Source organism: Mirounga leonina, unplaced genomic scaffold (genome assembly GCF_011800145.1).
Source record: "Mirounga leonina isolate KUSES-001 unplaced genomic scaffold, KU_Mleo_1.0 Mir_454, whole genome shotgun sequence".
NCBI classification, from domain to species: Eukaryota; Metazoa; Chordata; class Mammalia; order Carnivora; family Phocidae; genus Mirounga; species Mirounga leonina.
The window spans coordinates 18,035,722-18,058,548 of record NW_023270763.1 but is presented as its reverse complement, the minus strand read 5'-3'; the positions used below and the strand labels follow the sequence as shown (position 1 = coordinate 18,058,548).

Genomic DNA, 22,827 nt, shown 5'->3' with positions numbered 1-22,827 from the left:
TGGGCTTGGTGACCATTTTTGCTTAGGAAAAAGTTGCTTGTGAATGAAGCCAACCAACACAAAGGGAACAGAGACAGGAAAGTGGGGAGGGGAGACTGCCTCAGCTACTGATGAATCACCTGATCACTTGGATCCAGCTGTGCCTGAAGCAGACATTCTGGTAGCTCACCCAGCATCCATTCCACCCACTCGCCATTTGCGAGCTTTTGGCTCACTCCTGACTCCAGAGATGAGCGTGGGCAAGCTGAGCCAATAAGCTCATGACATTCCCTCAGCTGTGGTGATGATTCAGGAGAGAGAAAATGACCTAAGTTGGGCCCATCAAAGGGAGGCTTGGGACTTCAGTCAATGTTGGGGAAAGAGAAGCCCTTTCTTCCCCTGTATGTGAAGGAAGAAGCAGCACCCTCAGGAGCAGCTTTCTCACCACCAGGAGGGAAGCCCCCCCAGGGACAGGGTTAACATGTGCAGATGATCCCAGAGGAAGAGCAATCAGTCCTGATGACGTCAGAGACTCTGGATCAAACGGACCCTGAAGTCCACGACACAGCTGCCCCTGCCACTCACAGGAACCAGTGTGTTTCCGTATTGCTTGGACTGACGGGGATGGACTTTTCTGTTACAACACAAGGCACCCTAGCTGATCCTCCTGGACTTTTCTGTTATCTGAGCTAATACACATCCCGTGTTTACTTACACGTGGGAGTCTATTGCCGATCCTGCCTATCTTTCCACACCTAGCCTAGCAGACCTCCCAGGGCCCAGACGGCCTGCCAGCTTCTTTCTCCCCCTTCCAGAGCGGCCTGTGTGGCAGGGTTGGCAAACTTTCTCTGTAAAGGGCCGGGCAGTAAATATTTTAGGCTTTGTGGGCCACTGAGTGTGGGTCACAACCACAACTCTGCTGTTGTAGCAGGAAAGTAGCCACAGACAACACATAAACCTAAGTGTGGCTCTGTCCCAATAAAACTTGATTTACAGACACTGAAATTTGAATTTCACATAATTTTCACACATCGCAAGATGTTATTCTTCTTTTGGTTTATTTTCCAGCATTTCAACGTGTAAAAACTATCCTTAGGTTGAGGGCTGCATAAAAACAGGCGGTGGGCCACATTTGGCCTACGGGCCACAGTTGGCCAACCGCAGTATTAGGGTCTCAAAGTGCCTTTGGACTCCGGGCTAGCTACCTTTGCCTTCTTCTGCCCTTCTCCCCGCAGCTGGGCCAAGCTGCTAAAGTCCCAGCATGCCTGGAGGTCAAAGCCACTTACCAGAAGGACCACCCGTAGTCCCAGGAGTGGGGTCTCCAGTCTTCAGGGCCAAGGCTCACAGTGACCTGGAATACTTGCGTGTACATCATGTGGGCTACCATTCCCAGGAGGCCTGTGGGGGGGAGCAGAACAAGGGGTCAGGAAGCCAGGTGGGGCTCTGTCCCCCTTTGTCCCATGGGCCTGTTAGTGTTGGGGGACAGCATGGAAGGAGAAGGGCCGTCGGCAGGACCGGAGCAGGGAAGCCAGAGGAGGGCGCTTTTCTCAGCCAGCCAAGGAGCTTGAGTTTGATCGAGAGGGCAAAAGGCAGGCCTGGAGAAATTAAACAAGGGAGACACAGAGTCAGATCTGGGCACAGAGGGACACGCTTTTTCTGTTAAGTACCAGATACGTAGATATTTTAGGCTCTGTGGTCCATGCAGCATCTGTTGCAACTACTTCTCCACTGCTGGAGAGCCATAGACAATACATAAATGGATGAGTATGGCTGTGTACCAATAAAACTTTATTTACAAAAACAAGCACTGGGCCGAATTGACCCCGTGGGCTATAGTTTGCTGATGCCTGTGTTAGAAGGTCATTTGGGAGAAGCAGCCTAGAGGTATTTTTCAAAACTGTAGATCTGGACTCCCTAGCCTAGTGGGTCATGAAATCACCTTCACTGATTGCCAGCAGTAAAAAAAAAAAAAAAAAAAAAAAAAGGCAACAAGAATGGAATGGAATAGAATAGGCATATCTGATACCATCAAGTATAACAAGAGTGAGTATTGTTTTGTGAAACTTTGCAGTTCTATGCATATGTCTGTGTGTGTGGTGACTGAAACATGAAATGGTTTTCTGTGGCTCATGGTCAAAAATCTTTGAGCCCACTGGCTGGGAAGACTTGGATTCCCAGGGATCTGAGTGGGAATCCTCTTCCACCATGTTTTCGCCATGTGGCGCTGGGCAAAGCTTCACTCTCTGAGCTTCATTCAAATCTCTGAACCCTAAGATGAGGACTGTGATGGGTAAGGTGAAGGGTAGGTAAAGGAGGCGAGGCAGCTTCAGTGTTGGTGCCTAGGGGGCATGTAATCATTACAGCTAGCATGATTATTACAACCCTGGGGACCTTTCTCTGTGTGGACCATGGCATCTGGAGCCCTCATGAACCTAACCCTAAGATAGAGTGATACGATATTGAGGAGGGAAGGGGTAGATAACAAGAAAGGAAAGGAATCATGCTTGTGCACCTGCTGTGGGCTGAGCACTCTGTGTTATTACCTCTTACTTTTCATAACAACCCTCTAAAGTATCATGAGGTACCATGATCAGGACTATGTACCATTCGTTGTTCAGGTTGCCCACTGCACATCTCCATAGGGTCCATTCACAATGCAGTCTACGTGCATGTCCCTCCCTGGAGTTGAAGCAGAACAATGCCTGCAAGGCTGTATATGGCAGCCCTGCATATGATTGTTCCCATTTCACAGGTGAGAAAACAGAAGCCTGGAGTGGTAAAGTCTGTCCATGGTCACGAAGGGAGTCAATGGTGTCATTGTGACTGGTGCCCAGATCCAAATGCCCTCAACTCCAGGGCTCTTCCCATGATGCCCAGCATGTGTCTGTCTTCCCCTGGTTGCCCGATCACCCTCTCCCCTCTTCTTGAAGAGGAGGCAAGAGGAAAGATGGAGATAAGGGGAGCAGAGGTGGAGGTTAAGCAGAGACAGAGGGGGCGGGGCTCTGCATCCTGGAACCCAGCGTGGGGAGTGGAGGGAGGGGGCCATCCTGTGTTCCCATAGTGTGAAGACAAATGTTTAACAACTGGTTCTCCAGAGGGAAAAGAAAAGCCCTGATCTGTAGCATTTGCCAAGTTCCATGGTGCAACGACTCGCACTATGGCCGATCTCAAGCTACCAACGTGATGTCACTGAAAGCAGAGCAGAGCAGAGCAGAGCAGAGGCGCTCACAAGCTGGTGCCAACAGGCTCCAGCACAGCTCTGGGTCTCACTCCAATCCCTGGACCTCGGGCCCAACGGAGACCACGGATGCAGAGGTGGCTGTCTGCATCTCTGAGCCTGGGTCAGCCCCCCATGGACACTTGTCACTATTCTCCGACCGCAGATGTGGGCTGGCAGGGAGCTCTCAGGTCAGGAAATCCAGGGAGAAATCCAGGCACCATGACAGGTGCCGAGGCCCCCGCAGGAGCCTCGTAAAGGTCTAGCCTCCCCCAGGCTGTCTCTGCCAGGCCCGAGTACATCCTAGACTGCATCTTTAGTTGTGCCCTGGCAGGTGGCGCAGAACTGTCCCGGGCTGTCACACCCAACAACAGCACACTCTCTGGTCCTCTCTGCCCTGGCTCAGTCTATTAGAAGGAGGAGAAGAATGGTGAGCCATATGGAGATCTTACTTTTCTTTACTTGACACAATTCTGGGTGAACTTGCCAAGAGGTACGTAACAGATATACCTTATTCTTTGGAACCGATGCATATGATTCCTTAATAACGAAGTACCATGTTTTATTTATCCAATCAATTGACAGTTACATTAAGTTATTTCCAGCTTTTTGCTCTACAAGCAATAATACTGAACACCTTTCTGCAAGTCTTTTTGTGCTTACAAGCAAGTATTTCTCCAGAGGGAATAATAAGAATTGCTGGGCCATAAAGCATATGTATTTTAAATTTGAGTCAATGTTGGGGAATCGCTCTCCTGCGTGGTAGCCCCATCTTGTGCTTCTGCCAGCTGTCTGGGAGTCCTTACCCAAATTTTCACCAACACTGGAGATTCTAAAACGTTAAATACTGTCATTCTTTTATGACGCAGAACGACACTTCAACATTGTTTTAAGTTTTGTGTTTCCCTCATTACTAGTGAGCTTGGGCGTTTTTCACATGTTCATTGACCATTCCTACCTCTGTCTGTATCCTTTGTCAATTTCTTCTTTTTTTAAAAAAGAAAAAAATATTTTCCCTTATCAATTGGTAGGAATTCTTTATGTATTCTGGATACTAATCCTGTCTGTTGTGTAGACTACCGAGAGTTTAGTGCTTGCCTTTTCCCATGTACTGGACATCTTTCTGTTTTTTAATTAATAGACTTTGGTCTTTAGAGCAGTTTTAAGTTTACAGAAAAAGCGAGGGGAACTTACAGAGAGGTCCCCTGTGCCCCCGGTCGCCACCCCCACAGTTTCCCACATGATTTACATCTGCCATCAGTGTAGGACATTTATTACAATTGACAACCCAATACTGATCCAGGATTATTAACTAAATTATTAACTAAATTAAACTATTAACTTAGTTTACATTAGGGTTTTCTCTTTGTGTTGTACATTCTATGGATTTTGATCAATCTTTGGCGACACATATCCACCATTACTGTGTCGACTAGTTTCACAGCCTTAAAAATCTCATGTTCCACCTATTCATCCCTCCCTCCCTCCCGCCTTACTGAACTCCTGGCAACCACTGATCTTTTTACTGCCTTTTTCGTTTTGCCTTTTCCAGAATGTCATATAGTTGGAATCATACGGTGTGTAGCCTTCTCAGATCGGCTTCTCTCACTTAGTAATAAGCATGTAAGGTCCCCCCACGTCTCTTCATGGCTTTTTAGTGCTGAATGATGTTCCACTGTCTGGATGCATCACACATCACTCACCTGTGGGCCATCTACCTGCTGAAGGACATCTTGGTTCCTTCCAAGTTCTGGCAATTATGGATAAAGCCGCTTTTCTCATACATTTTGGTATTTGATATCGTCAAATTTACCAGGCTTTTCCTTTTCAGTTTTCACTTCCTGTGTCTACTTTTAGAAAAGCAGCACCATCAGGGGACCTGGGGGACTCAATCGGTTAAACGTCTGCCTTTGGCTCAGGTCATGATCTCCAGGTCCTGGGATCAAGCTCCACATCTTCCAGCTCCTGGCTCAGTGGGGAGTCTGCTTCTCCATCTCCCTCTGCCCCTCCCCCTGCTCTCTCTCTCAAATAAATAAAAATCAAAAAAAAAAAGGGTAGTGTCTTAAAAAAAAAAAAAAGCTTAGAAAAGCAGCACCATAAACACACAGTCTTATATTTTTATATTAATTCACCCAGAATTTATCTTGGTGAATGGTGTTAACTGTTTATAATGAGTAGCTAATTGTTTTGAATCCTTATAGAATGACCTGTTCTTTCTCCACTATTTTTTTTAAGATTTTATTTATTTATTTATTTATTTATCTATTTATTTATTTATTTATTTGAAAGAGACAGAGTGAGACAGAGAGCATGAGCAGGGGGAGGGGGAGAAGGAGACTCCCCTGCCGAGCAGGAAGCCCAATGCGGGACTCGATCCCAGGACCCTGGGATCATGACCTGAGCCGAAGGTAGTCGCTTAACTGACTGAGCCACCCATGCATCCCTCTCCACTGGCTTTAAATGACACTTATATTCCAAGCCCCACATGTATATGAGTCTGTGTCCTAATGTCCCTCTGTTCCTGTGTCAACGCCACAGTTTTAGTCCTAATTTACAGGAGAGTCTGTCAGCTGGGAGGACAAGCCTCCCCTCCTCGATGCCCAGTGCTCATTCCCCCTGGAACTGATGCCCTACCCAGAAGCCTTGTGCCTTTGGTGGGGTCCCGACCCCTTCCTGAACCCCCCACCCCAGTCCCTTTCTGGGGGAGGGGGCTTGCTCTCCAAACACTCCGGTGTTCTAACTTATTCAGTTCCTTTTGCACCATGCCAGTCCACATGCTCTCTGAGTTCTGTGACCTCTGGGTGCCTTGGTTTTCTCATCTATAAAATGGGGATAGTAGACATAGGTAATTCTAATGAGCATCTACTAAAGAAGGAGTACTTTCATGAGAACAACTACTCCTTGTTTTAGGGCAGTGGGAACATAACGAAAACTCCTCGCTAGACCCAGAAGCCAGACCCAGCCTGTCGGCAGAGTAATTAATTTTCCAAATTGTTAGTTTGAAAAGCATTGATTTCTCAATCGATTTCCATTTACTCCCAAATACGAAAGGCTGCACTTTAAGAAAATGACAATCCACTCAAAGATAGGCTGGTGAGAGTCTCTGATTGCATTCTGAAGATTCTCCTTTAAAAACCCGACCCTTGCCTGTGTTTCTGGAAGCACGTCTGTTCTGCAAAGGGAGGTCCATGGTAGCATCTGTCATACAAACCCTCTGCAGAAGGAACTGTTTCCGATTCCTCTGAGTGAAAAAGTGACTTTCTGCGGAGTTACTGCACTTCCTAAATTAGCATCAACTAAATGAATGAGGCTTTCCTGCTCTAAGACTGCTATTTCCTGTCGGGGCCCCACGCTAGGAAACTCACGGCTATAAACGTAATTTTCCAACTCCTGACACCATAAACGGGAGCCCCAACCCACGACCCACGTGGTGAGGCAGCCATGGCTCCTCCCAGCCCCTGGGGGACTCTGGAGAGCACTGGGGGTGGCGCTGACCGAGGGGCCAGAGCTGGGCTGGGTGTGATGTCTGCCAGACCCCACAACAGGAAGGGCTGCCATGACTCCCAGCCCTGCCCTCCGCTGGTCAGACCAAAGAAGGGAAGTCAGCTGTCAAGTCCAGAGGGGCTGGCCTGCGTCCAGAATTAAGAGACAGTGTCGGGAGGGCCAGAAGCTAAGCCCAGGGTAAAGCAGGGGTGAAACAAAGTGAGAGAGAGTCTATAGTTTCCAGCTCTGTCACTCACCAGCTATGTGACCTTGAGTAGGTGACCTCTCATTTCTGTGCCTCAGTTTCCTCAAGTGTAACATAGGCGTAATAATAGCACCTGTCAGAGATTGGTATGAGTATCAGGTGGCTTATACTTGTGAAACATCTAGAACAGTGCTTGGCAGGAAGGAGGCCCTATATCAGTGTTTCTTGAATGAATGAATGAATGAATGAATGAATGAATGAATGCCTGAGACTCACTGTATAGGCCCTCTAGACAGCTCACTTGTCCGGGGACCAGATCTGTAGCCCCAGAACACAGTAAGTGTTCGATATGTGTCAAATGAAAAGATGACCACAGGTGTGTGGGGCCGGGTTGTTAGGCCGGCAGGTGGAAAGTCCTGCGTCTGGGATATGGGAATGAGCAAGAGCAGGGCTGGATCTGACAACTCGGGAGAGCGAGTCATCTACATGAGCCAATATCCAAGTCATCATTCATTTATTTATCATTCACTAATTCAATCTGTCAGTGAATATTTACCAAATGCTTTTCACATGCCACACATTGGTCTAGTGCTTGGGGGCCACTAACACAGACAGACCGAGGCCCTGCCCTCAAGACTCTCAGGTTCTAGTGGAGAGATCCAGATGACGAGCCCATAGGTTAATAGGAAAACATCCTGTAGTGAGAGGTGCCATGATGAAAATAAAATAAGGCAACGTGACCAAGAGATCCTGGGGGCCGCTCAGACTGGGTGATCAGGGAGGGCCTCTCTGGGGAGGTGATATATTTTTTAAAGATTGTATTTATTTATTTGAGAGAGAGACAGACAGACAGAGAATAAGCAGGGGGAGGGGCAAAGGGAGAAGCAGACTCCCTGCTGAGCAGGGAGCTCAAGATGGGCCTGGATCCTGGGACTCCCAGATCAAGACCTGAGCCGAAGGCAGATGCCCAACTCACTGAGCCACCCAGGTGTCCCTCGGGAGGTGATATTTAAGCAAAGGTTTGAATGGGAACTGGAGGCAGCCACAGGGAGGTCTGGGGAAGAGCACTCCAGTCGGAGGGAGAGAGGCCTGGCAGAGGCTGAAGGCAGGGGCCTGACCTGGGGGTGGCAGGGAGAGGAGGCTCCTGCAGAGGGCTAAGGAGAAGGTGTTTGGAGATGGGTCAGGAAGGTGGGCGGCGGCTAGCACCTTGCAGGCCACAGTGATGAGTCTGGCTTTTATTCTGAGTGTGGCAGAAGCCAGCAGAGGGCGGAAGCGGGGGCCTAGGTTATGTTTACAGCTCATTCTGGTTAGTGGGTGAAGAGAGCGGGTGGGGGAGGGGTGTGGAGGAGGGAGCCCGGCTGAGAGGCCCATCCAGGAGGCCCGCTGCTTGGCCCAGAGCTGCAGTGTGAAGGTGGAGCCAACAGGACGTGCTCATGGGCTGGACGTGGGGGCGAGGGTACCCGGAGCCGAGGATGACCTCCAGGGTTTCGGGTTGGGCAACTAACTGGGCAGATGGTGGTGCCATCTACTAAGATGAAGACGATGCAGGGAGGAAGACGTTGGGGTGGGTGGAATCCCATTTGGGCCACATTAGTTGGAAATGTCTATCACAGACCCAAGCAGAGATATATCAAGCAAGCGGGTGGGTATACAAGTCTGCGGTGCAGGGAACAGTCTGAGCTGGGGATTAAATGCATGAGTCACTGGCTCAGGGACAAGGGCCTGGGAGAGACCACCCGAAGAGAGGCTGCAGGAAGGGAAAGCCCCGATGGAGCCCAGCCAATGCTGGGGCTGAGCAGAGTAGGAGGGGCGTGCAGAGCAGGCCGAGGAGGGTCCCTGGGCAGCAGGAGGAAGGGAGTGTGGCATCGCCAGGGCCGGGCAAAGTACGCGTGCCAAGACGGAGGCAGCAGCCCGTGAGGTCAAAGATGAAGAGAGAGAAGGGACCGTTGGATTTGCCAATATGCAGGCCACTGGGGACAGACGCTCAGCTACAACAGGCTGAAACGAGGAGAGAAAGCAGCGTAGTCATCCCAGAGAAGGCGTCAAAGCCCGTGGAGAAGCAGGAAAAAGGGGGGACAGCGGGGTTCAGGGACAGGTGCTGAAGAGGGGAGGCAGAGAATGTTCCCGTGCTCCCCCCAAGCGATCAAGTAGACTGGGGGAGACTGCTGGTCGGAGGAGCCCCAGGGCGAGTGCAGAAGCAGGGCAGAGAGAAGGCAAGAAGGGCAGGGAAGTTTCCAGAGCTGCTTCCTGTCCACCAAGCAGGGCGAGACCCTCGGCTGAGAGTGAACCAGCAGGTGTGGACCCAGGGGAAGTTTAAGGAGAGAAGGGATGGCATAGTCTTTTTGGGGAGTGGGGAAGCGCGGACAAGCACGCTCGCTGCATATGTGTGGGGTCTGTGCTCATGAGTGTAAAGTGAGATCAGGCGACATGACAGGGACACACCGGAGTGCCTAGCCATGACGCCGCCCTGTGGGGAGGGGGCGTGGCGGACCCTGGCCCAGGTGGCCCTTCCTGTGGGAACACTCTGCAGCCTGGGGATATGGCCTGGGGCACGATACAGAGCAATGATGCCCCTCTCCTGCAGGCTTCCAGGACTCGTCTTGCATCTGGCCTGCCTCTCTCTTGCCAGGTTTGGACATATTATGCTGAGGGCATTGCTCCATTTAATTGAGATATCAGGGAAGTAGCTGATTAATTTATAATAGAGTTTATTATTAAAGATGTTGTCTAAGTTACTACTCCGAACGCTCGGAGAGCATTCATGTCTAAATAAATATTCTTGTGTATGTGGGCACCGATCTGGATTTGCCAACAATCCCAGGCATGTCATGTGGGGACATCACACGGCTGGTGGGGACCTGGAGGAAGCTGAAACCGGATGAGATAGGCCAGGAGGGCAGCAAAGGGGAAGCCCCTCCTGGGGTGGCCTGACATTCAGTTGATGAGTCCCTAAGCAGATATCAAGTACCTGCTGTGGGCCAGGCTCTCTTCCAGTTCGGGGCGGGGGGGGGGGGGGGGGGGGGGGAAGCCCCGAGAGCCACCCCCCGGGGCCCCCAATGCTCTGGGGGGGGGGGCGGGGAGGAGACACAGACACACTGGGGACTGGTGTAGGCCAGGGCAGCCAACGGGGAAGGCCAGGGGCCCATGGGAAGCCCAACTGGGCTCCTAGACTGGGCTTGGATGGGAAGGTCAGGAAAGAATGTCACCCAGAGAAGGTGACCTCCAAGCTGAGAGCTGCAGGCTCAGAGGGACCAAGAGGGTGGGCCCGGCAGCGCAACCAGCTCTGGCAGAGCCCAGAAGCAAAGTGGCTCGGTGGGCTGTTAGGGCCGTGAGGCCGGGCACGTGGGTGAGGGAGCCACTGCTAGGGGGATAAAAAGGACCCCGAAAAGGTCTGGAGTGCTCCTAGGGAGTCTGGGCTCTGTCCTGAGGGCAAGTGGGCAGGAATCACCTAACTGTAAGGAAGAAGGCAAGAATCAGATGTGCCTGATCTGTAAGATCTCTCCAGCTGGCGTGTGGGGGACGAGAAGGTGGGAGGCAGGGAGTTGGGGAGAGGCAGCTGTAGGTCCCCAGGCGACAAGGACGTGGCCAGGAGGAGGCTGCTGAGGTCAGGAGGCAGGTGAGCAGGTTGCTGGAGGGGTGGGAGCTTTGCTGAGATGGATGAATTGCCAGCCGACCCTCGGACGCTGGAGAGCCCTGCCTCAGGAGTGGGGAGGGACTGGGGGTAACTGGTGGGGCTGACCCACTTAGCATTGGCCCTGGAATATGTTCCCACAGAAAGAAAACTTTGAGATTCGAAAGGCTGGAACTTCATGACGCCCATCAGCAGGGAGGCAGACAGGAAAATAAATCCCTTATCTTTAAGTATCTAAAACATCCAAATGTTTGTCCGGACAGAGACCAAAGGCTGATTCTGACCGTCCCTCGAGCCCTCTGACCTGGGGAGCACCCCATAGAGTGGGTCCGCTTATTCTGAGAACCGTGACCAAGAAGCCGAGCTGAGGCTATGTTTAAAGCTTGCCCAGAACTATTTTTAAAGACCAGGCTATTTTTAGACACGCTCCCGAGAACCCGAAGCCTCTCTTGGTAGCATATTTCAGGGTTTAAAAAGTTCCTCCTTACACATAACCTAAATCTTTCCAGCTCCAATTTAAGCTAATTTCTTGCTCTGCCCTCTGAGGACAAGGGGGTGAGCTGGCTGGCTTCTTCTCAAGGGGATCCTGTGGGAGCTTGGCAATTACCGAGTCGCCCCTCAACCTTGTCTGCGTGGTGCTAGATCATTGCCATTATTCTGCCCTTCCTGCAAAGGTCTCCCTTTCAGACCACTTGAGTCATTAGCATCAGGCTTGTTTGGATTCTGCTCATTTCTCTATTTGCCTTTTAAAGTGAAGTGGCCCAAATCAGAGGTAGTTTAATAGAGGCCCTTCCCATTTCAAGAACTGGGTTTATTGAACCACCACCCGCCTTGTCTGCCCCAACCACCTCCATCGAGCCCCGAGGCAACGAATGGGCTCAGACCCTCCCTGCCAGGTGGGGGTCTAGAAGGAGTCCCCGAGGCCATGACCTCAGTTCCTGGTGAGTCTTGGGGTAGCACAGGACAATTTGGTGGTGGGATGACTTCTGATGTTAAAAATCATGGATTTGTGCCCCAACTGCCCCCAGCGTTCCCTGCTATCCTCCTTCATTTGGGTAACTAGAGAGAAGAGCTCAATGACTTTGGAACACAGATGTCACAGAAGACTGGGAAAACAAGAGTTCAAGTTCCAGCTTTGCGGATTTCCAAAGCCTGCATGCTGGCGCTCGCTGGAAAGGTGTGGAAGAATGTGTGATGAAGCAGATGCAGCTTCTCTCCCCTCCGCCTGGACACCAGGTCAAGTGGCCTGCTTGCGGGGAGTGGGAGGAAACGGAGGAGGAAGAGAGGACAGTGGGTCCCAGGAAAGAATGGATTCAACTATGCAGACGCGAGCAGAGCAGCCCCTTCCTGGACTTCCCCAGGAGCAGGGGGGCCGTGGGGCAGCCCCCACAAAGGGCCCTCTCCCAATCTGAGGGGACAGTAGACAGCAGTGGACATCCTGGCAGTCTGGCCATGTGCGTACATACAGACACAGCCAGTGCAGAAAGAGTGATGTCCTCCTGGGGCCTGCTCCCATGTCTCTTCACATGCACTATCCCTATTTCGATGGCCTTGAATGTTCATAAGCACCCCAAGACAGCGGGCGGGCCCTCACCTGCAGCATGATGGTAGCAGGAAGGGGAGCAGGCACCCCAGCCCGTGCCTGGGTGGGAATGAGGAGAGCAAGCTGGAGCCCTCCAAGACAGAGCTGGAAGCCACCCCTGACAGGTCCACACCCCAAGTCACAGTTCTGGCCCTTTCTCCCGCTGCCTTCTGCATCTCTACCGCAGAAATTCACACGCCCCAGGAATGTGGCCTTGACATTCTACCCAAGCCCTGGCCTTGGGCTGTGTCTGTGGAGAACAACCTCAACTCCGGCATAATGCACGAGACTTGAAGTCCCGTCTGCCGAGGGGGTGCCTTCTCAGCGGCTCCCAGCCAGCCCCACCCCCAGCTGCTCAACAGAGAGCCTGAGCACCCCCTGTAAGAACAGGGTCCCCGAGCGGTGGGCGCCAGGCAGAGACAGCCAGTGCGGACCGCTCTCTCAAGCCTCGGAGACTGCTCAACTCTCCACCTGCCCCACCAGACACCGTGGCCCCAGAGTGAGGGGGCCCTGTCATCGACTGTCCAGGCCAGGATACTTGAGAGGAAAGGGGGTGCAATTATCAACTACCCCGGGACAACTCGATAACTGGGGGAGAAGAGATGAATGAGGCAATGAGCCCCCTGATCTCTCCAGGGACCCCTGCCACCTGCAGATGGCCCCTAACCTTTACTCTGGGCTCTCCCTCTGCTAGAGACCTTTCCACAGCAGTCCTGGGAGGGTGTCCAGTTCACAGGTGACAAACAGAGTGTCTGGCAGGCTGAAAGTGGAGGACCCAGGGGCAGAATCCCTTCTTTTTTGCCCAGCTTTCGTTCATCCCATGTGTAACTGTGGAGCACCTGCTAGGAGCCAGGGCTAGGGAAAGACGACTAAGACAGGTGTGGGCCCTGCCTGCTTGCAGCTCTCATGGGGGACCAGGACACAGGCAGAGAGCAAAGGCCAAGGGCCAGAGAGTCAGGAGATGGGCAGTGCAGGGGCCACAGGAGCCGACCACCGGAGTTCTCCGCTCTGGGGGTCTGGGGAGGTGTCCCTGGGGAGGGGTGTTGCAGCTGAGCCCGAAGGGCGAGGAGCTAACCAGGTCAGAGCTACCCAAGTGTGGGGCACGCCTCCCTCGGCTGCCCAAGCTCATTTTAGACCAGAAGTTCTAAACCTCAGCACTACTGATATCTGGGGCCAGATAACCGCTGGTCGTGGGGTGGGCTGTCCTGGGCTTTTCACGATGTTTAGCAGCATCCCGGCCTCTACCCATTCTTTGGATGCCAGGAACATTCATCTCCCCTCTCCCCAAGCGGTGATAACCGAAAATATCCCCAGAGTGTGGGGAGAGGGCAGCCGCACCCCAGGGGAGGGGGAACCACTGTCTGAGATGCAGTGGTGATGTTTTTTTTTTTTTACAATGGTGATGGTTTTATTTTCCCAGTTTTACAGTTCCCTTCTATTTATTGCAAGGACTACTGGCTTTTCATTTCCGGTAGTGATCTGAAGCTTCCTTTCTGAATACATTTAAGTTTAAAAAAAAAAAAAGGGGAGTGATTTAGAGGAAAATGCCAAGGAAGTGATGTGGCAGCCTTCGTGAAGGGAGAGGCACACGACAAAGCGTGAGGACTGGCGGACCAGGTGAGAGCGGCGGCCAGGCGCCCAAGGGGGGGCTGTAGGCTGGGGCATGTCCCATCAGCTGCACACCCCGTGGCAGGCTTGGGAATCTGGGGGGCTGGGGGGGTGCGTCCTGGAGAGCACACACTCTCCCTTGGAAGCTCAAGGCCAGCGTTCCTCCAATCTGCCCACCGATTGTCTCTCTTGGGTTGGGCACCAGAGGAAGGAATCGGCTTAACTTGCGGAGCCCTTGTGGCATCAAAGAGAAGAACCTGTAAACACTAGAGGCGTGCTCTTTGAGGCAAGATGCTCGCCTTAGGAAAGGCACCGGGGGCTCTGAAATCACTGGGGGGTGGGCCGCTCACCAGACAGTCCCATTTCGCTGTCCTCCTGGAGCATCTGCTCACTGGGGCCTCTGCGCGGGTCCCTCCCTTTGGCTTCTCTCTCTCTTTCTGCCTCTGTCTCTTCTTCCGTTTCCTTCTACCTCTGTCTTCGACTCTCCCTCCCGGTCTGGTTCTCTCTCCCTCAGGAGTATCTAGTCCGTGCGCCCACGTTCCAGGCAGGAATACTCCATGTGTTCGGGTCTCACGCAGTGGGCCTCCCCCTCACCTCCCATTTGGCCCCTGAGGGACCCTGGCTTGCACAGAGAAAACTGTGATGGGTTTGGGGCCCCCGCCTCACGCCTGGCCAGCCTCGAGAACATTCCTCCCAAAGCTACTCTTCCATCCACCAGTCACATTAGCTGAAATGCAAATCCTGTTCTTCTGGCCAGTTAGATTTCAGTGCTCTGGGCCATCACACTTCCCTGCAGTGACACTGGGGTACTAGCCAATGAGTTTCACTGCCCAGGAAACTGCCTGAGCCCCAGGAAAATGAGCTGAGCGGCCTCCTTGCCACAAAAGCTCCAGAGAGCAAAACTTTCGGGCAGCCCTCCCCTTCCAGGGGCCCCTCTACAGTTTGCAAAGCACTTGACCATCCTCTTGTGGCCCGGGAGATAAAGGAATGTGTAAGACAAACAAGGTCCCTGCCCTCACGGAGCTGATATTCTTAGGAAGGAAGACAGAAAATAAACACACTTGAAATTCAGAGTTTAATAAATGCGATGAAGGAAAAGAGGGCATGAGGAGAAGGTGGGAGTTAGTTTGGCCAAGGAAGTAGGGGGCCAGTCCCTTTGGGGAAGTGATGAGTAAGTTGAGACCTAGGTCTCAGGTCTGTGCTCAGATTCGGGGCAGGGAGGCGGGAAGTGCACTGTGAGGCGCTGCTGCAGGATCCCGAGGACATGGGGGGTCGGAGAGCCGTTGGCCTTGCCTCCTTGGAAGCCCAGCAGCTCTGCTGTCCCTCCTGCAGGCACCCGTCCTCCTGACCTCTGGCTCAGGGGTGCTCCCAGAGAGGCGCCTCCTGGTCCACCCCGCGCCCAGGACAGGAGCCCAGATGGAGCCCCACTCAGCCAGGTGATAAGAAGACAAAGCTGGAGTGTGGTGGGGCAGCAGAGCTTGGACTTGGACATCACCCTCCGGCCCGTGCTAAGAGCCCCCGCAGGGTTAGCATCCGGGGTTGCCTGGGTCTGAGCAAATCTCAGGGAGGAGGGGGGTGCTCGTGGAGGATGGCCAGGTGGGGCCCCCGGGAGCCCAGGGTGCACCATGACATCGCTTCTAGACCTGCACTTCGTCACCTTTGCTGCTGTTGGCCCTGGTGTCCCTGCCTGAGACCATCCACTTGTCCCCTCCGTACTCATCTTGGGTGGGAGTGAGTCTGCCTAGCTCTCTTCTGAGGAAGGCTGTGGGAGGCAGAGAGGTGCTCCCAGCAGGGCTCCCTGGTACTCAGAGCGGAGACCAGGCTGTGAGGCCCCCAGACCTCAGACTGCGAGGAATCGAGGCTCAGCTGGGTTTGTGAGCTGCTATGGTGCAGAGGCCAGTGAGGGGTGGCTCTGTGTAGGTCCCGGGGACAGCCCGCAGCTAGAGCTCCCCCAGTCGGCCCTGTCTGCCCCAGCAAGGCTCAGCTGCCCTGCTCCTGACCCGGCCTCCCAGAGGTCGGGTCTTCTCACCTTCCCTAGGCCTGGCCCAGGAGTGGCCCTGTGTACCCCACCCGGTCCCCCAAGCTGACAGATGCCTTCCGCAACCAAACTGCCAATTCCCTCCCAAGCAGCTGACTGTCTTCTAGGGCTCTTGGGAATATACCCTCCCAATCACCCCACCCCTGCCTCCCAGATTAGACCATTTCTCCCATCCCCATATACTGGCTGGGCCTCTTCCCTCAAGCAGCAGACCACTTAGATGCTGTCATGGGGGGCAGGACAATATAGACTCTGGAGTCAGACCGCCTGCATCCAAATCCTGCTTTCAACACTTACAGACCATGTGATCTGGGCAATTCTGTTAAATGCTCTGTGCCTCAGTTTCACCACCTGGTTGTAGGAATGAGCCATGAGCACACAGAACAGTGCCTAGAGCATAGTGTGGAGTGGATGTGGAGGTGTGGAGGTGTGGAGGTGTGGTGGCTACGCTGACCACTGCCGTGCCTCACACCAACCTGACCCCAGGACTCCTGTTGCAGTGCTCCATCTGCTGGGTCAGACATCCTTGGATGCTGACACATGCTGACACACAGAGTCTGAGTTCTTCCTGTCCTGAGGACCATGCCATCCCACTCCTGCTAGTTTTCCCCAGCACTCCCCAACCCCCCTGCTCCACCACTCTGAGCTCACTCTGCTCACCCACCAGAGCATGGAACAGAGAGCTGTGTCCCAGGTCAATTATAATACCCTTACTGATACCTTTGCTTGGACATGACTTGTCCCTGCAAAGGGAGTTCAGGAATGATGTGTGTGTCCTCATGGAGAAGAATGGAGGAGAGCAAGTAACTGGGAAGCGTGGTGGCAATGTGAGAGATGACTTTGGCAGACTTTGAGGAAGGAGGAAGGCCGTGAAGGGCAATGCCTGGGCTACATGGTGACTAATATGAAGCTACCTTCATGGGGTTCTTGACTGTGCATGCAAGATAGGCATCTACACGCACCCCCTCATTGACCCTGCTGGGACATTTTATGAAGGAGGAACTGTTACTCTCTCTTTAACAGATAAGGAGACAGAGGCTCAGAAAGGTTAAGGATTGTGTGGAGAGCCAAGTGGGCTAGCTCCAGAGTGGGCACCCCTGAATATTTCTCTGCTGCCTCTGGAAGGGTCAGATTCTCCAGATAAAGGACACCAGCACTGGCCTCCCAACCAACCTGAATCTCAGGAGAAGAGGTATGACTAAGCATGATGGTAAGAAAAATGGAAATGTGGCTGGGGAGGAGGAGGGACTGAGAGCCATCAGTGACCCAGATGGTGACCCAGACCTTGCCGGTCTTGTCACTGATTGACTCTTATGTGGTCTCCACCCTAGTGGGTCTCAGAGCCCACAGGCCTGGCCAGGGTGTGTAGTCTTACATGGCAGTATATGGTGTGGCTCTATCCAAAGGGGGGAGGATGGGGAGGGCACAAGCCCCTCATTCCAGCCTGCTTCCCGGACCCCCAGCACACCTACCCACAGACACCACTATCCTTCAAGTTTCAAACATTGGCCTGACACCCACCAGTCATCTCTGGACAGCCAGCAATGTCTGTCTGGCCATCCAGCAGGGGAGAGAGCACTGGGTTGGAGTCGGACCCACCTGGGTTTGAATCTCAATCCTGCAACTTCCCAGCTGTGTGTCCATGAAGAAGTCACTTAACATCTCTGAACCCCCATTTCCTCATCTGAAAAGTGAGAATAATACCCAGGCATATCCACTCATACAACCAATATTCCTTGAGTACCTACTGTGTGCCAGATATGTTTCTAAGTCTTGGGGACACAGTGGAGAGCAATACAGAGTCCCTGTCCTCATGGAGCTGACAGTCAAGTGGGGGAAAAAGACAATAAAGATGCAATTTCCAGGAGAAACAGAATGAGGAGACAGAGTGGCTGGAGAAAGCTACTTCAGATTAGATCATCAGGGAAGGCCTCTCTGGGAAGGGGCTTCAAACTAGAATCTGAAGGATAAGGAGGAGTTGATCGTGAAAAAGCCTGGGAACGTCCCAAGCAGAGGGAACAGAGATTGCCAAGGCCTCTGGATGGGGAGAAGGGCCCAGTATGGCTGGAGCCTATGGAGTGAAGGGGTGAGGGGGTGTAGGAAGGTAGCAAAGGACCAGTTTGGGAAGGGGTTGGGATTTTATTCAGAACACAAAAGGAAGCCACTAGAAGCTTTTAAGCATGCAAGTGACACTTCCCCCACTTAGTCATCTGAGACACAAAAGCACAGAGCACACAGGGCATGCTTGGTAAATGTTGGTTGACTTGTATGTGGTCTCAACCCAGTGGGTCTCAGAGCCCCCAGGCCTCGCCAGGCCTTGTAAATGTCACATGGCCGTGTGTGGCTCAGCTTTATGCAGAGGGGGAGCAAAAGGGGGCAGCAACCTCTCCTTCCAGGCCAGGTGTTCTCCGTGCTCTGTCCTTTGGCAGATTCTGCCAGCCAGCCACCTTCCCAGAGATAAATGGTGGCCAAGCACACACTCAACTCATTGTCTCAAAATAGCCATCAGGGAATTTCCAACACCTGGGAAAAGCACATAGACGATACCGTTTGTGAGAAGAGCTTTCCAAGTGCGAAGAATTTCCATCAAAGGGAAGTGTCCTCCAAGGGGCTCTTAGGCTCCCCAGCCATCTGCAGCAGCAGAGGCCGTCTGGAGGGAGGGAACCAGGATGGAGGGAAGACGGGAGCCTGGGGAGACAGTACAAACCTTTAGTGTGAAACAGCCAGGACAGGACACCAGGCCAAGGCAGGGACCAGTGAAGGCAAGGGCATGAAGGATCCTCAGAGGAGGTGAGCAGGAAGGTCAGCTCTTGGGAGGGGAAATTTGGCAATGGTTGCCAAAACTGAAAATGCACCTTCTTTTTGACCCAGTAATTCCACCACTCGGAATTTACCCCCAGACATATTTGCCCAGGTGGACAAGGATATCTGGACAAGGATATTCATTGCAGCAGAGCGCTGAAAACATCCTAAAAGTCCACCAACTAATGGGTTAAGTGTTCAGGCAACAGAAATCTACGTCTCTGTCCCTGACCGGACCTCCTGTACCACTTCCACTCTTTCACTCCTCTCCAGCCACTCTGGCCTCCTTGGCCCTTCAATGTGCCAGGCATATTGCTACCTCAGGGACTTTGCACTTGCAATCCCTCTACCTGAGCCATTCTTCCCTCGGATCTCCACTTCTGCAGTAGGCAGCTTCCAGGATGACCTAGAATGATCCCTGCCTCATTGTGGAACCATTATGAAATCCCCTCCCGTAGAGTATGGGCTGGACTTACTGACAGAATACGGATGTGATGGGGCGTCTGGGTGGCTCAGTTGGTTGGGCGACTGCCTTCGGCTCAGGTCATGATCCTGGAATCCCTGGATCAAGTCCCGCATCGGGCTCCCCGCTCGGCAGGGAGTCTGCTTCTCCCTCTAAACCTCCCCCCTCTCATCTACTTGCTCTCTCTCATTCTCTCTCTCAAATAAATAAATAAAATCTTAAAAAAAAAAAAAAAAGAATACGGATGTGATGGAATGTCACTTCTGATGTTAGGTTTGAAAAACACCGTGGCTTCCATAGTGGGCTCGCTCTCGCTCTTTCCTTAGCATTATTCTCTTTCTCTTTCTTGGATCACTTCTGCTGGGGGAAGCAAGCTGCCCTGTTGCAAGCAGCCCTTGGGAGAGGCCCAGGAGGCCAGCCGGTGAGGAACCGAAGCTGCCACAACTGTGAGTGGGAGCTTGTACGTGGATGCTTCAGCCCCGGGCAAGCGCTGAGGTGACCGCAGCCCTGACCCACAGCTTGACTACAGCCCATGAGAGACTTGGAGCCAGAGTTTCCAACTCACCTGTGCCTAGATCCCTGACCCACAAAACTGCTAAGTTTGGAGGTAACTTGTTACACATCAATAACTAACTCAACTTCCTTCAGGTCTCTGCTCAAATGTCTCTTTACCATAATGGCCTCCCCTTATCACAGTATAAAGGATACCCCTCCCCCTCTTTATAGCCCTCATCCCACCTAACATGTCATTCGTATATTTAACTATTAAATATCTCTCCATACTAGGACAGCAGCCCCCTGGAACAGAAGTGGTGTCTATTTTGTTCATTGTTGTGTCTCTAATACCTAGAACAGTGTCTGACACAAAGAAGGTGCTCAGTAAACACTAAGTTAATAATCCACAAGTGAAAAAGAATTGGGTAGATTAAAATATACCGACCAAAAATGACCCCCAAGAAATATTAAGTGAAAAAAGCAAGGCACAGAAAAATGAGTGCACTGTGCTACCACATATACATTTTTAAATTTAGAACAATTCCAGAAGGATAGACAAGAAACCAGTAGAAGTAGAAGAAGGTTTCACAAGGAGAGGTTACCTGACCTGGGGCTTGAGGGGAAGGCAGGAAAAAGGAGGAACAGTGTTTCAGGCAGGATGAACAGCATGGGTCTCCTCTGGAGACCAAGATGGTGCCAGCCCAGGTGCTCTTCTGTGAGGCGGCCCAGCCCACCCCCCACACACTGGGCTCCTGGCCATACTCAGCTCCAGTCCAGCAACCTCCTGGGACCTCCCTCAATTCTACTCTGCTCCTGATCCACCTAGTGCCTTCCCGCTCCCAGCCTGGACCTCAGAGCCTGTTTTCCTGAACTGGATTCATTAAGACAGAATCATCCACAGGCCCCTTTGGCTTTAGACCCTCCTGGTCACCCTGGTAAGTGTGCCCTGCCCCAGCACCACCTGAGATCCAAGCCCTGGCTATTCTGTCTGCTGGACTGGGGGCCTTACAGGCCTTCTCAGTCCCTGGGGGATTCAAAAACTGCCACAGGGTGGAGATGGAGGCAAGAAGTGGCCACACTGGATAAACACGAACAGCAGGGCTTGGATGCGCCATCCCCCCACCCCCACTTGTGCTATAACCACAGGCAGTAAATGTATTTTCATAGCCTCTCTCTCTCCCTCTGTCTCTAGTTCTGCCTCCCTGTGTCTCTATTCCCTTCTCTGTTTTTCCCTGTACGTCTGTCTTTCCCTCTATCTCTGTCTCTGTGTATCTCTATGATTCTCTGTCTCTGGGTATCTCAGACACATCCTTCCATCTCTGTGTCTGGCCTGGTCTGTGTCCCCCTCCCCCCTTACACGAACTACATACATTGCCACCGTAACGCCAAATCACTGCTACCAGGAAAATCCCCAAACTGCCGTGGTATTACCAATTCTCTTATAGTCATCATCCTGACAGCCAACCACATACCAGGCTGTGCTAAGTACTCCGTACATGCTCACTGCTTAAATCCTTGCAACCTGCCCATGTCGTAGGGACCAATGGTGGGACTATTACCTTGTTTGGGGAAGGGGTAAATAAGGCTCAGGGAAAATAGAGAACTTGACCAAAGACACACGGTGGTGAGGTGAGAATCCACACCCAGGCAGTCTGCCCTTCATCCCCACAGAGCATGGCTTCCCACCTTCACTTGTCCAAACCTGTGATGGAGCACTTCTTAGGGAGTCTCCAGCCTCCCAAGAAGGGAACTCAGGCTGATAAATGTAGTTCATGCCTAACCCCACTCCATTCTCTATTGGTGGCCCACCCTGGCCCAGGGGCAAGGAGACAGCTGCCTATTTGAGGGGCAGGAAGACTCTGATGTCTCCCCCATGTACCCCTCCCACATACAGGCACCCTCTTAGGTTACTGTAAGGCAGGTTCTGTTACAACCATCTCATGAACAACCATTTATGAAGGCCACCTTCGTGTCAGGGACTAGGGATATAGGAAAGACAAGAGAGATCCAAGCTTGCCCTAAAGCTCACACTCTAGCAAGGAGAGTGCCCAGCATATGGGTGACATGGAGGGAAACCCTGGGCGTAGAGGGTGGGCCTGGCTTCTGCCTCAATCAGTCAGGGACATACAGACTAGTGAGCCCTGGCCATCAGGTGTCCCAGGAGTCCCTTGGAGTCTCATTCCCTCCAGTTAATGGAAAACTCCAGTCCCAACACTAAGTCCTTCCCCCTGTCCCCCCACCCCCTTGGCCCCCCACCACATGTAAGAGACTTCAGAGCATGGCCTTTTCCTCTACAACAGGGCTTTGGCCTCAATTTCCCTGCCTAGTTCCCTCCCCAACCCACTTGCCTGGGGTTGCATCCTATGCCTGTACAGCCCCCGGCTGGCTGAAGTCCTGGCCACTGCGGAGAGGAGGGAGCATGCTCTTCCTGAGGATCTCCAGCTGCCCTGCCCACTGACCTGGTTTCCACCTAAGGTCTCATGCCCAGGCCTTGCCCGACTTTGGCCCCACACCCAGGCCCTGCCCCTTCCTGGCCATACCTCCAGGACAACTTCCACCATGCCCCTCAGAGTCCAGCCTTCCCCTGGACCAGTGCCTGGGCCTCTTCATGTTTCCCGAGACCAGGCCCCTGAGCACCCAGCATCCCTTGCTACACCCACTCCCCTAAGTCATTTAAAACTGCTAGAATGGGGAGGTTCCAGGACTGTGGGCTTACTTCCAGTTTTTATTAAACTTATTAAAATTCTCACCTCCTCCTGTCCCCCAAAGCCCAATTTCTGCCTGGCCCTGTGCCTGGGGCCAGGCTCATTTGTATGAAAGGGCCAGTGGCCTACATATTCCCCCAACCCTTGCCTCCAGAGCATGCAGAGGATGTGGCAGAATTTCACAGTCACCGTGACCAGCCTCAGCGAGGCCAAGGACAGGATGCAGCCTTCCCTCAGCCCTACCTCCTGAAGACGCTGGCTACCCCCAGCTGACAGACCCCGGTTCCCTTCTAGAATCTTCAGACTCCTCTGCAGGCCCTGACTTGTTTCTAACATCCCAACTCATTCATTCAAGAAATATTTATTAAGTGTCCTCTATATGCAAAGCGCTGGACCAGCCACTGGGGATACAGCTGTGAATAAGGCATGGCCATTCCCCCAAGGCTAATGAGGAGGATGACATAAATAGTGAAGTAAAATCAATTATTACAAATACTAAAATAGAAAGACATACGCTGTATCTAAAACTGGCAGCCCATGGGCTGAATCCAACCTGCAGATGTTGGCTAGAGCTATAAAAAATTGAATATTTTTTTTGCCAACATTTAAAAATCTGGAG

General features: G+C 52.5%; 1 protein-coding gene across 3 annotated transcripts in view; it reads right to left on the bottom strand.

Annotated features, from left to right (window-relative positions):
- GSG1L (GSG1 like) overlaps positions 1-22,827 on the bottom strand; it is a 203,217-nt gene that overhangs the window by 35,474 nt on the left and 144,916 nt on the right. For all 3 annotated transcript variants that reach the window (XM_034988165.1, XM_034988166.1, XM_034988167.1), the window contains one exon: positions 1,266-1,377. In XM_034988165.1, the coding sequence (XP_034844056.1) occupies positions 1,266-1,377 (112 nt within the window). The remainder of the gene's footprint in view (positions 1-1,265; positions 1,378-22,827) is intronic.